The 14954-nt window shown below is 39.4% G+C and overlaps 1 protein-coding gene and 1 non-coding gene across 3 annotated transcripts; both read left to right on the top strand.

Annotated features, from left to right (window-relative positions):
- Nucleotides 1-4620: 4620 nt before the first annotated feature.
- Nucleotides 4621-12173, top strand: LOC133551772 (heterogeneous nuclear ribonucleoprotein A/B-like). 2 transcript variants are annotated; one of them, XM_061898837.1, is made up of 9 exons: nt 4621-4781; nt 8951-9129; nt 10357-10534; nt 10608-10766; nt 10844-10975; nt 11050-11164; nt 11238-11393; nt 11660-11736; nt 11812-12173. In XM_061898837.1, exons 2-8 carry the CDS (start codon nt 8975-8977, stop codon nt 11725-11727), a joined length of 963 nt encoding a protein of 320 aa, XP_061754821.1. In that variant the 5' UTR covers nt 4621-4781; nt 8951-8974; the 3' UTR covers nt 11728-11736; nt 11812-12173. The 2 variants fall into 2 exon arrangements, with proteins under 2 accessions (XP_061754821.1, XP_061754823.1); XM_061898839.1 differs by having other exon boundaries at nt 4622-4781; nt 10366-10534.
- A 1163-nt stretch (nt 12174-13336) lies between these two features.
- trnav-cac (transfer RNA valine (anticodon CAC)) lies at nt 13337-13409 on the top strand. The gene has a single exon. It is a non-coding gene; the product is annotated as a tRNA-Val (tRNA).
- The last annotated feature ends 1545 nt before the right edge of the window (nt 13410-14954 follow it).

Below are 14954 nucleotides of genomic sequence, written 5' to 3'. Positions count from 1 at the left end.
TTTCAATGCCAGGCAAGTGAAACCTTTAGAAATTATTATTTCATGTAAGCAGAGATTCTCAAACTGGCGTGTGGGCTTTGTCTAGTGGTACTCCAAAGAACTGTTTCTGTTCAAACTGCGTGTAATGTTACAGTGGCCAAAAATATACATACTTGTTAAAGCTGCTACCTTGTTTTTAATGAGTTCTTAGGCCTACTTTGCTACTGTATTTTAATGTTGGTCATTAGAGTGGTACTTGGGGAAAAAAGTGACAACCACTGTTCTAAACAGTATGTAGAATTCTACTGTAAGTATTTATTTTGGACATCCTGAAAGAAAAGAGGAAAATGCTCAACACAAATGAATGATGAAAGAAAATAACATGTTTCAAACATGTCTACATCAAATGTTTACAGTTTCACATTCCAACTTGTCCAGAAAAAAAAAAGAGTAGGAAAAAGAGCTTGGTCAATTGCACCACTTTCCTGTGAAGAATTTTGTAGCAAATAATTTAAATACACTCCGTTCTTCAGCTTTACTATGAATTGATTAATGTGGACCCTGACGTGAGCAAGTTGAAAAACTTATTCAGGTGTTACCCTTTAGTGATTAATTGGATGGAATATGTACTGTACTGTGCAATCTACTAATAAAAGTTTCAATCAGCTTCAACCATTGGTCTTTCGGGAACATAAATTCATGTCATCCTGACTCTGAGAAAGGCCTCATTGTGAAAACACCATGAAACTGTTATGCTGTTCCTAATAATACTGTTACAATGTTGACTCTGTGGACTGTGAACTTAAAACTATACGTCCTATAGTTCTGACGTACGTCTTAACGGATGGCTCCCAAAAGGCACCACCATGATTGATTGATTGAAACTTTTATTATTAGATTGCACAGTTCAGTACATATTCCGTACAATTGACCACTAAATGGTAACACCCGAATAAGTTTTTTCCAACTTGTTTAAGTCGGGCTCCACGGTAATTAATTTACTGATGGCCTTATTGTGCCAAAGTCACCTGGACTATGATCCCTTGGAGTCGCCCCCACCTTTGTGCGACCATGAAGTTGTTTGGCCCAAATAGACTTTGTTTTGCATTGACTATAGGAAGACAGAATTATTGATCGGAGGCAATGATCATGTGATCATTGCTCGCTGATTGAGACCAAAGCTGCCTTTGCCTGTGACCGTTCCAGAATAAACTCTGTCAAATCTTTCAAGGAAGTCCTGGCCTCTGACAATTCAATCGAAAAACACGGATAGAACTTTAAACCTGTCTGGAAATAATTTCCAACACAATTGTTCACTTACTTTTTCAGTATTTTACTCAACAATGGATGAAATAAATGATCAATTATTAATTATAAGTTCACATGAATAGTTGATTTACTGTATGGTTCACTGAACATGTGCTATATTATGTGTCATTCATCAATCATGTTTTATCAGTATTCCTGCGGTCTGTAGAGCGTTTTCTATTCGGGCTCCAGTACAATTGAATGCCCTTCCGGTAACAGTTGGAGATGCTACCTCAGTGGAAGCATTTAAGTCTCATCTTAAAACTCATTTGTATACCCTAGCCTTTAAATCATGGGTGTCAAATTCTGGCCCACGGGCCAAATCTGGCCCGCCGTGTAATTTAATTTGGCCCTTGAGGCAATATCAATTTAGCATTAGAGCTGGCCCGCCGGTGTTATACAGCGTCAGTGCCGCTGTAACACCACATTCACCGCTAATACTCATACTTGCCAACCCTTCTAATTTTCCCGGTAGACTCCCGGAGTTCAGTGCCCCTCCCGAAAATCTCCCAGGGCAACCATTCTCCCGAATTTCTACCGATTTCCACCTGGACAACTATATTGGGGGCGTGCATTTAAGGCAGTGCCTTTAGCGTTCTCTACAACCTGTCATCACGTCCGCTTTACCTCCATACTAACAGCGTGTCACATAATATTTGTGGCTTTTACACACACGCACAAGTGAATGCAAGGCATACTTGGTCAACAGCCACACAGGTCACACTGAGGGTGGCCGTATAAACAACTTTAGCACTGTTACAAATATGCGCCACACTGTGAACCCACACCAAACTAGAATGACAAATACATTTCGGGTGAACATCCGCACCGTAACACTACAGAACAAATACCCAGAATCCGTTGCAGCACTAACTCTTCCGGGAAACTTCCAGCAAACTGACCAATAATTAATGTTTTATTCATGCATTTTCTCTTGCTACTTCAAGGCTTGAATGTTTGGTTCATTCATTATTGTTTTTTTATTTTCAAGTTTATTATTAGGCTGTGGAAAATAATTTATATTTTCCTCAGAAGATTGCAAATAGAAAAAAAGGCATAACATTTATATTTAAATTGTATTTGATATGCCATTGATATTTTTTTAATTATTATTATTATTATTTGAAACTGGATTTTGCATGTCACTAAAGTTATATAAGCCTTGCTTGTTCAATATTTAATGCAAAACTTGTTTGGGTCCCTATCAAAAAGGTTTATTTGTTCAACCTTGGCCCGCGGCTTTGTTGTGTTTAAAATTTTGGCCCACTCTGTATTTGAGTTTGACACCCCTGCTTTAAATAGAGCCCCTTTTTAGACCAATTGATCTGCCTTATCTTTTCTTTTCTGCTCTGCCCCCCTCTCCCCTGTGGAAGGGGGGGGAACAGGTCCGGTGGTCATGGATGAGGTGCTGGCTGTCCAGAGTCAGGACCCGGGGGTGGACCGCTCGCCTGTGCATCGGTTGGGGACATCTCTGCGTTGCTGACCCGTCTCCGCTTGGGATGGTCTCCTGCTGGCCCCACCATGGACTGGACTCTCACTATTATGTTAGACCCACTCGACGTCCATTGCATCCGGTCTCCCTTATAAAGGGGGGGTCACCCACATCTGCAGTCCTCTCTTCAAGGTTTCACATAGTCATTCACATTGACATCCCACTGGGTTGTGAGTTTTTCCTTGCCCTTAAGTGGACTCTGAACCGAGGATGTCGTTGTGGCTTATGCAGCCCTTTGAGACACTTGTGATTTAGGGCTATATAAATAAACATTAATTGATTGATTGATTGGGGCTTCATGTTGGCCGAGGGTTTAGTGCGTCTGCCTCAAAATACGATGATCCTGAGTAGTCAGGGTTCAAACCCGGGCTCGGGATCTGTGTGGAGTTTGCATGTCCTTCCCGTGAATGCGTGGGTCCCCTCCGGGTACTCCGGCTTCCCCCCACTTCCAAAGACATGCACCTGGGGATAGGTTGATTGGCAACACTAAATTGGCCCTAGTGTGTGAATGTGAGTGTGACTGTTGTCTGTCTATCTGTGTTAGCCCTGCGATGAGATGGCGACTTGTCCAGATTGTACCCCGCCTTCCACCCGATTGTAGCTGAGATAGGCACCAGTGACCCCAAAGGGAATAAGCGGTAGGAAATGGATGGATGATTGATTGATTGATTGATTATTGCTGTACTTCAAAGGAATATTATTATACAGAATGATTATTAGGTGGGGATTGTAGCTGAGATAGGCACCAGCGCCCCCCACGACCCCAACGGCAATACGCATTAAAAAAAGGATGGCTGGATGATTGATTGTTTGATTGATTATTGCTGTACTTCAAAGGATTATTATTATACAGGATGATTATTAGGTGGCGAATTGTCCAGGGTGTACTCCGCCTTCCATCCGATTGTAGCTGAGATAGGAACCAGCGCTCCCTGCGACCCCAAAGGGAATAAGCGGTAGAAAATGGATGGATGATTGATTGTTTGATTGATTATTGCTGTACTTCAAAGGATTATTATTATACAGGATGATTATTAGGTGGCGAATTGTCCAGGGTGTACTCCGCCTTCCAACCGATTATAGCTGAGATAGGCACCAGCGCTCCCTGCGACCCCAAAGGGAATAAGCGGTAGAAAATGGATGGATGATTTATTGATTGATTGATTATTGCTGTACTTCAAAGGATTATTATTATAGAGAATGATTATTAGGTGGCGATTGTAGCTGAGATAGGCACCAGCGCCCCTCGCGACCCCAAAGGGAATAAACGGTAGGATATGGATGGATGGAAGATTGATTGATTATTGCTGTACTTCAAAGGATTATTATTATACAGGATGATTATTAGGAGGAGAATTGTCCAGGGTGTACGCCGCCTTCCACCCGATTGTAGCTGAGATAAGCACCAGAGCCCCCCGTCACCCCAAAGGGAATAAGCGGTAGAAATGGATGGATGGATGATTGATTGATTATTGCTGTACTTCAAAATATTTTTATTATACAGGATGATTATTCCTAACTACTTAAAGGCCCGTGTTTCGTAGATCAGGTCAAACCAAGCAACAAAGAGTATTACACATTGTAATAAATTAATACGCATATTAACCGTATTAATGTAATCCCCTTATTACTCCTGAACAATCCAACATAATCGTCAGCGATTGTTATGAATTACTCTTCTCATTAACACAGCACAAATAATTATATTTTATTACCAAACAAATGTAACATGTGTTAGCATCTCATTGAAGGGACATGCTACACGTACCGGAAGGAGTTAGCCAACTTTATTTTGTCACGACTCGTTCCAGCCAATAGCCGGACGTCTTTATTTCCTCCCCTGACGTCTGTGTCCAATCGGCTGCGTCGTTGCTGAGACGTGCCCCGGCGCCGGGTCACATCCGGTGGTATATAAGTTGCCACGAGTTAGCGGCGAATTCGGAGTGTCCATTTTGAAGCTGAGGATCGGCGTCTCCCTCCTTTTTTCTCCCCTCGTCTCAAGGTAGGACGGTTTTTTAGGGTTAGTAGGGAATTTAAATGCGATATCTATGGCGTTTATAATATCCTGCACATGCGAGCGTTACATTCGACGGTAGCTTCGTCGTGCGGGAAGACCTTTTTTTTGGAGCGTTAAATGGACGCTATCTGTATGCTAGCAAGTTAGCTTAGCTTTACGTCGAGACGCCAGATATGTGTGGCGAATGAATGGATGGTGGATATTTTCAGTCAAAATGTCGCACGTTGCCTCCTTTTAACATTTTGTTGCGTTGTTTTTCGTGTAACTAACGGAAAAAAAACATGTTAGTTATGCGACTGCGAACCGGGCCTGGTCGTCGCCCCCCCTCCCCAACCCCAGCAAAGCGCGGTTCTCTTGAACGTTAGCTTAGCTTGTTAGCATCTCGCTAGCCATTTATTGTTCGCCAACATGGTATGAGAAACTAATCCTTCTTCTTATTGAACACCTCCTGGTGTAAACAAGCGAAAATAATGGTCCGAGTATGTCGAGGAAAGTTGATCGGCTCTAAAATAATAATAATTGATTTTATTTGTAAAAAAAAAAAGAAGCATTTTACGTTGAGCAAACAACCTCAAAGTGCCACAGTGTAAAACAAATAGTAACAATAATCAAAAGATAATAAAAATAAATATATTATAAAACTAGAAACAGCCCAATAACTAGAAACAGCATGCATGTCTATTAAAATGCTTTTTTTTTATAAAGATGGGTTTTTAAGCCTTTTTTTAAAAGCATCCACGGTCTGAGGTGCCCTCAGGTGGTCAGGGAGAGCGTTCCACAGACTGGGAGCAGCGGAGCAGAAAGCCCGGTCTCCCATAGTTAGTAGCTTTTTCATTCAAAATGCCGCACGTTGCCCCCATTTAACATCTCATTGGGTTGTGTTGCGTTGTTTCTCGTGTAACTCTACGGGGGTAAAAAACTGTTAGTCATGCGACTGCGAGCCGGGCCTGGTCGTTTTTCTCCCCCAACCCCAGCAAAGCGCGGTTCTCTTGAACGTTAGCTTAGTTTGTTAGCATCTCGCTAGCCACCTATTGTTCGCCAACATGGAATGAGAAACTAATCCTTCTACTTATTGAACACCACCTAGTGTAAACAAGCGAAAATAATTGTCCAAGTATGTCGAGGAAAGTTGATCGGGTTTATTATAATAATAATAATATTTTTTTTTGTAAAAAAGCACTATACGTTTAGCAAACAACCTCAAAGTGCCACAGTGTAAAACAAATAGTAATAATAATAAAAAGATAATAAAAATACCGTATATCTTTGAATTGCCACCGGGGCGCTAATTTAAAACCTCTTCTCACTCCTGCGCTTACCAAAGGCATGCGGTAAAACTAAGCATGCACTAATTATTTTAAAACTTCTTCTCACTCCGCGCTTACCAAAGGTATGCAGTAAAAATTTGAGTATGATGTAAGCTTTGACCTTAAATCCTACTGAATAGCTCTTAGTCTTCTTCCCTTTATGCTGTTTAAAATTACCAGTATTGAAATCAGCCTCCTCCATTTTGAAAATGATGACAGGGGAAGTGTCACTCGTGACGTCACGAGTTTGACCAGGTGGTAATACTAAGCATGCGCTAATTATTTTGGGAAGCGAGTTTGACCCGGCAGTAATTCAAGACAGGCGCATACTATATGCCCTGCGGCAATTCAAGGAAATACGGTAAATAAATTATAAAACTAGAAACAGTCCAATAGATAGAAACAGCATGCATGTCTATAAAAAGGCTTTTTTTTAAAAGATGGGTTTTTAAGCCTTTTTTTTTTTTTAAAGCATCCACAGTCTGAGGTGCCCTCAGGTGGTCAGGGAGTGCGCTCCACAGACTGGGAGCAGCGGAGCTGAAAGCCCGGTCTCCCGTAGTTCATAGCTTTGTCCGTGGAGAAAAATCTACTCCCATGTGGGCCGGACTGGTAAAATCACGGCACGATGAAGTGTGAAGTGAATTATATTTATACAGCGCTTTGCGATGAGGTGGCGACTTGTCCAGGGTGTTATCCGCCTGATTGCAGCTGAGATAGGCGCCAGCACCCCCCACTACACCAAAAGGGAATTAGCGGTAGAAAATGGATGGATGGATAGCGCTTTTCTCAAGTGACTCAAATAGGGCTGGGCGATATTGCCTTTTTTTAATATTGCAATATTTTTAGGCCATATTGCGACATACGATATATATTACGATATTTTGCCTTGGCCTTGAATGAACACTGGATGCATATAATCACAGCAGTATGATGATTTTATGTGTCTACATTAAAACATTCTTCATACTGCATTAATACATGCTACTTTTAAACTTTCATGCAGAGAGGGAAATCACAACTAAGTCAATTGACCAAAAGTATATTAATTAGTTATTAAGCAATGGCGCAAACATTCAAGTCATAAATTGCAAGACTGTCAGAGACATTTTAAGTGTCAAATAAAAATGAGCTGCATAATAGGAAATCATATAGTATTCATCCTTCACTGTGTGGTATGTTACTAAGGTTGTGTAATTCTCTTCATGCGAGTGACTTTACAAACGATGCTACGTATTAGCAGTAATGCTACTTTTTATAGCAACGCTTTCCCCCCACACACTTTAGAAATTACGGTTGTCTGTTCGACATATTCCCACTTGAAGCCGAACCACCGCCAGACTATGGAAACCCTGCTGTTTTTATTGGGTATTAAGTCTTCCTTCGTTACCAGATCCGCAGCATCTTTCTCTCGTACGCCTATGTTAGCAGCTAACGTTAGCCACGCAGCTAGCTCCCTGCCCTGCGAGGGCGTGTATGTGACGTGACAGTTTGTGACGAATGTGCGCCTGCTTGTCTGTGAGGAGACACAGGAAAGAGCGAGGAGAGCCTGAAGTGTATGCCCGCAGCTAAAAGTCCTGCGTAAGAACGTATACTCAAATATTACAATATAGTCATTTTGTATATCGCACAGAGACAAACCCGCGATATATCGTATATATTGATATATCGCCCAGCCCTAGACTCAAAGCACTTTACATTGTGAAACCCAATGTTTAAGTTACATTTAAAACCAGTGTGGGTGGCACTGGGAGCAGGTGGGTAAAGTGTCTTGCCCAAGGACACAACGGCAGTGACTAGGATGGTGGAAGCGGGGATCGAACCTGCAACCCTCAAGTTGCTGGCAAGGCCGCTATACCGCCCCAACGATAACTTGAAAATAAAAAAACTTCAGATTGTTTTCTTTGTTTAAAAATAAAACAAGCACAATTTTGAAAATGTACAAATTATAATGTTGGAGTTTTTTTTACACTTGCATGTTGCGGTTAATAGTTTTCTATCTTTGTTGTTATTTGTACTTTCCGAATAAATTAGGTGATACTAATCATCAGTCAACTCATTGGTGTTAATTTCCCAGCTATCAAGATTAAAAAAAAAAAAAAAGAAATCTAATTACACAATGTCATTTATGTAGTTTGCTTGTTTTCCTCAACTGATGTACAAACATCCATTCATCCATCCATTTCCTAACGTGTATCCCTTTCGGGGTCGCGGGGGAGTGCTGGAGCCTATAACATGTGTTTTGTTGTTGTTGTTTTTTTTAACATATGTAGCATCATCTACAAAGATACAAAGAATTGCTATTTTGACATCTAGTGGACACATTTAGAACAGCAGTTTCTTTCATTCAAAAATTTGGGCTTATTTTTATTCTTAGCAAACTCATCCCGCGGGCCTTACGTTTGACACCCCTGATTTAGACGAAACACATTGCATTGTAGCTCTACTATTGCCTATATTTCAATCATCATCTTTTTTCTACCGCTTATTCCATTTTCGGTCGCGGGGGGGCGCTGGTGCCTATCTCAGCAGCAGTCGGGCGGAAGGCGGGGTGCACCCTGGACAAGTCGCCAACACATATAGACAGACAAAATTCACAATCAAAATTTATTTATATAGCCCTAAATCACAAGTGTCTCAATGTGGGATCTGATCAGAGGATGTTGTTGTGGCTTGTGCAGCCCTTTGAGACACTAGTGATTTAGGGCTAGCGCGTCATCTGTGGTCACCTAATCTGTGGGGCAGAGCAGAAATGAGACAACCGATTAACTGGTCTAAATTGGGGATTTATTTAAAGGCTAGAGTATACAGATGAGTTTTAAGATGAGACTTAAATTCTTCTATTTACAGCTTGTGAACAGTTCACTCTCCAAAATGTCCGACACTGACAATCTACTGATGGAGACATCGGAGCAGAACGGCAACGAAGACGACCAGAATGGAGCCGGAACCGAGCTGATGGCAGAGGACGAGAGTGGCGGTGGTGACGGAGGCAAGATTGATGCCAGCAAAGGAGAGGAGGATGCTGGGTGAGTTGTCCCATGCGCCATCAAGGCGTCACTTTGCTTGTCTTCCAAACCTCTAGAGAATTGAAAGAAGCGCAACGTGAAACCAACTTCCCTAGTTTCTACCATTCACACATCAGATATTTATAGCTACTTATATTGTCAAATTATAAATAAATTACAAACTATGCATAAACATATTTCTAGCTGTTTGGCTTTATAATTAATTGTGGGGTACATACAACTTAATACAAAATAGTAATTGTGAATCATCACTACTGCTGTGGTAAAAAAAAAAATATATGGAATGTGTTTTTGAAGGTATGACTTGAATGTTTGTAAATACATAAATGAAGATAATTGCGGATAAAATAGACAATTTTTTTGTGAAATTTAACTATCCTAACTGCAAATTATAAAAAAAAATTTTTTTTTAAAAAGCTAATAGAGTCATGAAATTCAGTATGAACATTTTTTTAATCAATAACTTTAATTTTTTAAATAGTTCCCATATAACTCAACATAATATCTTTGCACTTTTACAATATTATACAAATATATTTCAAACATAACCAACGATATACAAATAACTAAGCATCTTCACTATCTTCATCTGCAAAAAACACTATCAGTATACAAAAAGAAAAAATAACATGTCTGAAAATGAGCAAAGAAGCTCCATATTGAAGGCAGATATAATAATCTAATGGATTAATAGAATAGTACATTAGATAAGTTAACATACCTACTCAGTGGCCTAGTGGTTAGAGTGTCCGTCCTTAGAATCCGTAGGTTGTGAGTTCAAACCCAGGCCGAGTCATTCCAAAGACTTAAAAAAAAAATGGGACCCATTACCTCCCTGCTTGGCACTCAGCAGCAAGGGTTGGAATTGGGGTTTAAATCACCATAATTGCTGCTGCCCACTGCTCCCCTCACTTCCCAGGGGGTGATCAAGGGAATGGGTCAAATGCAGAGGATACATTTCACCAAACCTTTGTGTGTGTGTGTGACAATCATTGGTACTTAACTTTTATATATTTTCTTTTTTTTCTATCTTGGATTCTTGTCATCAACTCAGAAGGTATTTAAACAAAAAATAGGCACCAGCTTTAATATGTAATGGTCTTACAGCTAAAATATTTTTCTTCAAGATGCTGTGCCTCTTGTAGTGCTTCTGCTTTACATAAAGTGTGACGAGATTGTCTTTTAGACACAAACGATAACAGGAAGTGTTTCTGTTTCTGTGTGTTGAACTTGCAGCAAAATGTTTGTGGGTGGCCTGAGCTGGGAGACGAACAAAAAAGACCTCAAGGACTATTTCAGCAAGTTTGGCGAGGTGTCGGACTGCACCATTAAAATCGACTCGGCCAGCGGACGCTCCCGAGGCTTTGGTTTTGTTCTCTTCAAAGACTCTGCCAGTGTGGACAAGGTATTACACCACCCCGTTACAATACTCCGTTACAATACCCCGTTATGTCATACTGACTGTGTGCGGTCCACAGGTGCTGGAGCAGGGACAGCACAGACTCGACGGCCGCCAGATTGACCCTAAGAGGGCATTGGCTATGAAGAAGGAGGCCGTCAAGAAAATCTTTGTCGGCGGCTTGAACCCTGAGGCTGCCGAAGAGAGCGTCAGGGAATACTTTACCACTTTTGGAGAGGTTTGTTGATAGCAACCAGTGAAGTTCAGACCATATAGAAACGTTTAACCACGTATTCCTCTTTTTTTTTTTTTTAGATCGAAACAATTGAGCTTCCCCTTGACCCCAAGACTAAGAAGAGGAGGGGATTCATCTTCATCACGTACAAAGATGAGGCCAGTGTGAAGAAGTGCTTGGAGAAGAAGTACCACAACATCGAGGGCGGAAGGGTAAGCGCTTGCATTTGAATTTTGATGTGGGAGCTAACATCAGATGTTTGACCTGGTGTTACTTTCCTGCACAGTGTGAGCTGAAGATCGCTCAGCCAAAGGAAGTGTACCAGCAGCAGCAACAGCAGCAGCAGTATGGCGGACGTGGCGGTGGCAGCTTTGGGGGACGAGGAGGCAGGGGCCGTGGAGGTGAGGTTTTTTTGGGAAACAAACCTTAAATATTAAACAGATGACATTGTAAACTGTTTCTTTCTGTCTGTAGGTCAGGCCCAGAGCTGGAACCAAGGCTATGGAGGAGGCTACTACAGCAACCAAGGCTATGGTGGCCAAAGCTATGGCTATGGAGGATACAGTGGCTACAGCGGCGCCTATGACTACCCCTCTGGTTACTATGGATACGGCCCTGGTTATGACTACAGTAAGTCTCAACATATTTGGTTTTAATTAGATTTAATAAAATATTTTTGTATGCATAAACATGCTACATCCCAAGATTGTTTTGTCACGCAATAACTCATTGCTTACTAAAAACGTATTTGTTTTTAAGTGCTTATGCATTTTTTTTTTAAGATCTACAAATATTAAAGCATATTCTCTAAAAGTTTTGAAGATGTTCCATTCATGTACAATATGTTTGACAGTTTACATAATACTGAAGTATAACTAATTGATCGGTGTTTGCAGGCCAGGGCAGTGCCAGCTATGGTAAAGCTCCAAGAAGGGGCCACCAGAGCACCTACAAGCCGTACTGATGGTGTGAGGTATAAGCGTGTACTTGTATGGCTATTTTTAAAACTATTTATGTGACAAAGTAACATGATTTATTTAACATGTAGGATCCAGTGGAACAGGCGGCCTGATGGACTAAGCACCCTGGGTCCCAACACAACCTCTTTTAAGACAGAAGACCATTTGTACAGAAAACATCTGAAATGTAACTTTTTTTTCATGTTTTATTTTATGCTTTCATTTGTAGGTTTCATTTTCCCATTCGGTGTTTTTTTTGTTATTTTTTTTTTCTTCCCCTCCAGCATTTCCATTGAAAGGAAGTGTTATTTTACTGTACTTTTTTGGTACCTGTTTTGATTCTAATGTTATTGTAAGGGTATTTTACATGTCGGCTGCCTTTTACAGGTTGGAAATCTTAGCATTGTAAAGGAGCTTTTTTGACAAATAAAAAAAAACAACTTTTCAGTAATTTTTCTGTGGTTCTTTAACTTGTGAAGGTCGGCTTTGCCAGATGTATAATTGCAGTGTTGTACATGTATATCATCCATTTTGTACTGCTTGTCCTTTTTGGGGTCACGGGAGCTTATCTCAGTTGCATTCAGACGGAAGGTGGCGTATACCCTGGACAAGTCACAATCTCATCACAGGGCTAACACGGATAGAGAGACAACATTCACACACGAGGGCTAATTTGGTGCATGTATTTGGAGGTGGGAGGAAGCTGTAGTACCAGGAGGGCAGTCACGGGGAGAACATGGCCAGCACAGGTTAGAACCCAGGATGTTCATTATCTGAGGCAGACTCACCACCCTCTTTTCCCACTGTGCTGCCCTGTGTATTAACAAATGCATACGTCATTTTACCTTATGAATGATCACTAGGACCATGATGTATGATTATTTGACAAAGATTTCTTGTCATTCAGACATAGACATCAGATATGCACTGCAGAAAAAAAATATCTTGTTGCATAATGAGATGTAAATAGAATGGGGTTAATGGGACAGTATAAAATGCATTAATGTAAGAACAGAGTATTGATGATACGGAACAAAACTCATCCCTGAGGAGGCTTAGTTCATCGCAGTTTATTGCGCGTACATATGTAGATGTTATTCTGCGGTATGTGTATTGTTGCACTTACCTCTTTTCGACCAGGCGGCGGCGCTGTGTCTTTCAACAGTGCGGCTACATACAAAATCTATCGTGTTTTGCTATGGCAAATGGTCAATTTCCTCAAAATAATGCACGATCATTTTTAAATTGTGATTTAATTCCAACTGTTATCCAAGGTGTGAAAAAACTGAGGCGGTTTTCGTGGTGTTTTTTTTTTCATGTTTGTTTTGAAAATATGTAATCCTTCCGTTCGGCTACACGGAGACAGTAGAGAACATTTAATTTGAAAAAAAAACCCAATGAACAATTGAAATTCAAACACATTGAAAATCCAAATCGATCTATTTAGTCGGTTTTAACGTTTTAACCTCAATTGGCTGTCAATATTTAATTTTGTTACACTTCGGGAAAGCACGTTGATTTAAAACAAAATAATTACTTTTAACGTACATATAACACAACATTTTTCGTATGTATTGTGATATAAGTATTCAAACATTGATAACCCGTGCAAGCGTTTCCGTAGTGTAGTGGTTATCACGTTCGCCTCACACGCGAAAGGTCCCCGGTTCGAAACCGGGCGGAAACACCTTTTCTTTTTGATTGAATAACTTACCTTTTAAGATATAAGTACATAAAAAAACTATAGTACAATTTTTGTGTATCTGCGAGTAACATTACACTTTATTTTTTTCTAAAATACACATCTTAAAATGTATGTTAAACAGCTGCCTCAAAGTGTTAACTAGTCTTCGGTAAAGTTAGAAAGAGATTGGCACGTTCAGAAATAACAGCTCAGTCGCTAAAATCCGAAACATGTTTAAAGAACAAACAATACTTCTTTCTAACGTCTGTAAAAACATAATAGAAAATCCAACAATATGTAAATGAGTTATTATACAATGTGATGTTTGTAATAATTTCAGGCGTACAGTAGAAGGTATCTTATTGGTTAACAGTACTAGCTAGACCGTGTTTGGTAAAAATGACAAATATTTTTTTGTATTTTTTACGAACAATTTGTTCGGCTCTTCATAATTGTACATCCCAGTGTCGAGCCAGCTTCACCTGCAGGGATGGTCACCAGTTGTTTATACTAAAGGTCGAATTTTAGCAGAATAATATTTGACTGATTTTGGAGAAATATTTAAAACTTTCAATGTTCAATAGCTTTGCAAATCTCAATACATCACATCAAAAACACATGCCTTATACAGTAGATGGTGTCTAATTGCTTCAACTATACAAGTCTTATTTTGGCAAAGTAATATTTGACAGATTTTTAAAAACTAATAACATTTTCAAAAGCTTTGTGAATATACATTGTATTGTCTCAAAAACACATGACCTATAGATGGGGTCTACTTGAACATACATGTCATGTTTTGGGGAAAAAAATATTTTTTACTTATTTTTGAGAAACATTTTTGTTTTTTAATTTGAATTTTTAAAAATTATGTATGTACATATGAATGTATAGCATACATACACAATTGTATACTGTACATACAAACATACATACATACACACCTACTAACATATATACATATTAACTTTCATACATACAATCGAATGTACCTACTAACATATATACATACAAACATACCTACATACATACCTACTAACACATGTACATATTAACATACATACATATAATCTAACATACCTACTAATATATATACATACAAACATACATATTAACAAACATACATACATAGTAACATACATACACACTAACATACATACATACAATCTAACATACCTACTAACATAAATACTTGCAAACATACCGACATACATATAACATATAACAAACATACATATATATTAACATACATACAAACATTAACAATCATACACACATGTTAACATACATACATACAATCTAAAATACCTAACATATATACATACAAACATACCTACATACATATTAACAAACATACATACATAGTAACATACATACACACTAACATACATACATACAATCTAACATACCTACTAACATAAATACTTGCAAACATATCGACATACATATTAACAAACATACATATATATTAACATACATACAAACATATTAACAATCATACACACATGTTAACATACATACATACCTACTAACATATACGTATTAATA

This window comes from Nerophis ophidion, linkage group LG04, assembly GCF_033978795.1.
Source record: "Nerophis ophidion isolate RoL-2023_Sa linkage group LG04, RoL_Noph_v1.0, whole genome shotgun sequence".
NCBI lineage: Eukaryota > Metazoa > Chordata > Actinopteri > Syngnathiformes > Syngnathidae > Nerophis > Nerophis ophidion.
The sequence above is the reverse complement of the archived record's forward strand: the minus strand, read 5'-3'. Positions and strand labels throughout refer to the sequence as shown.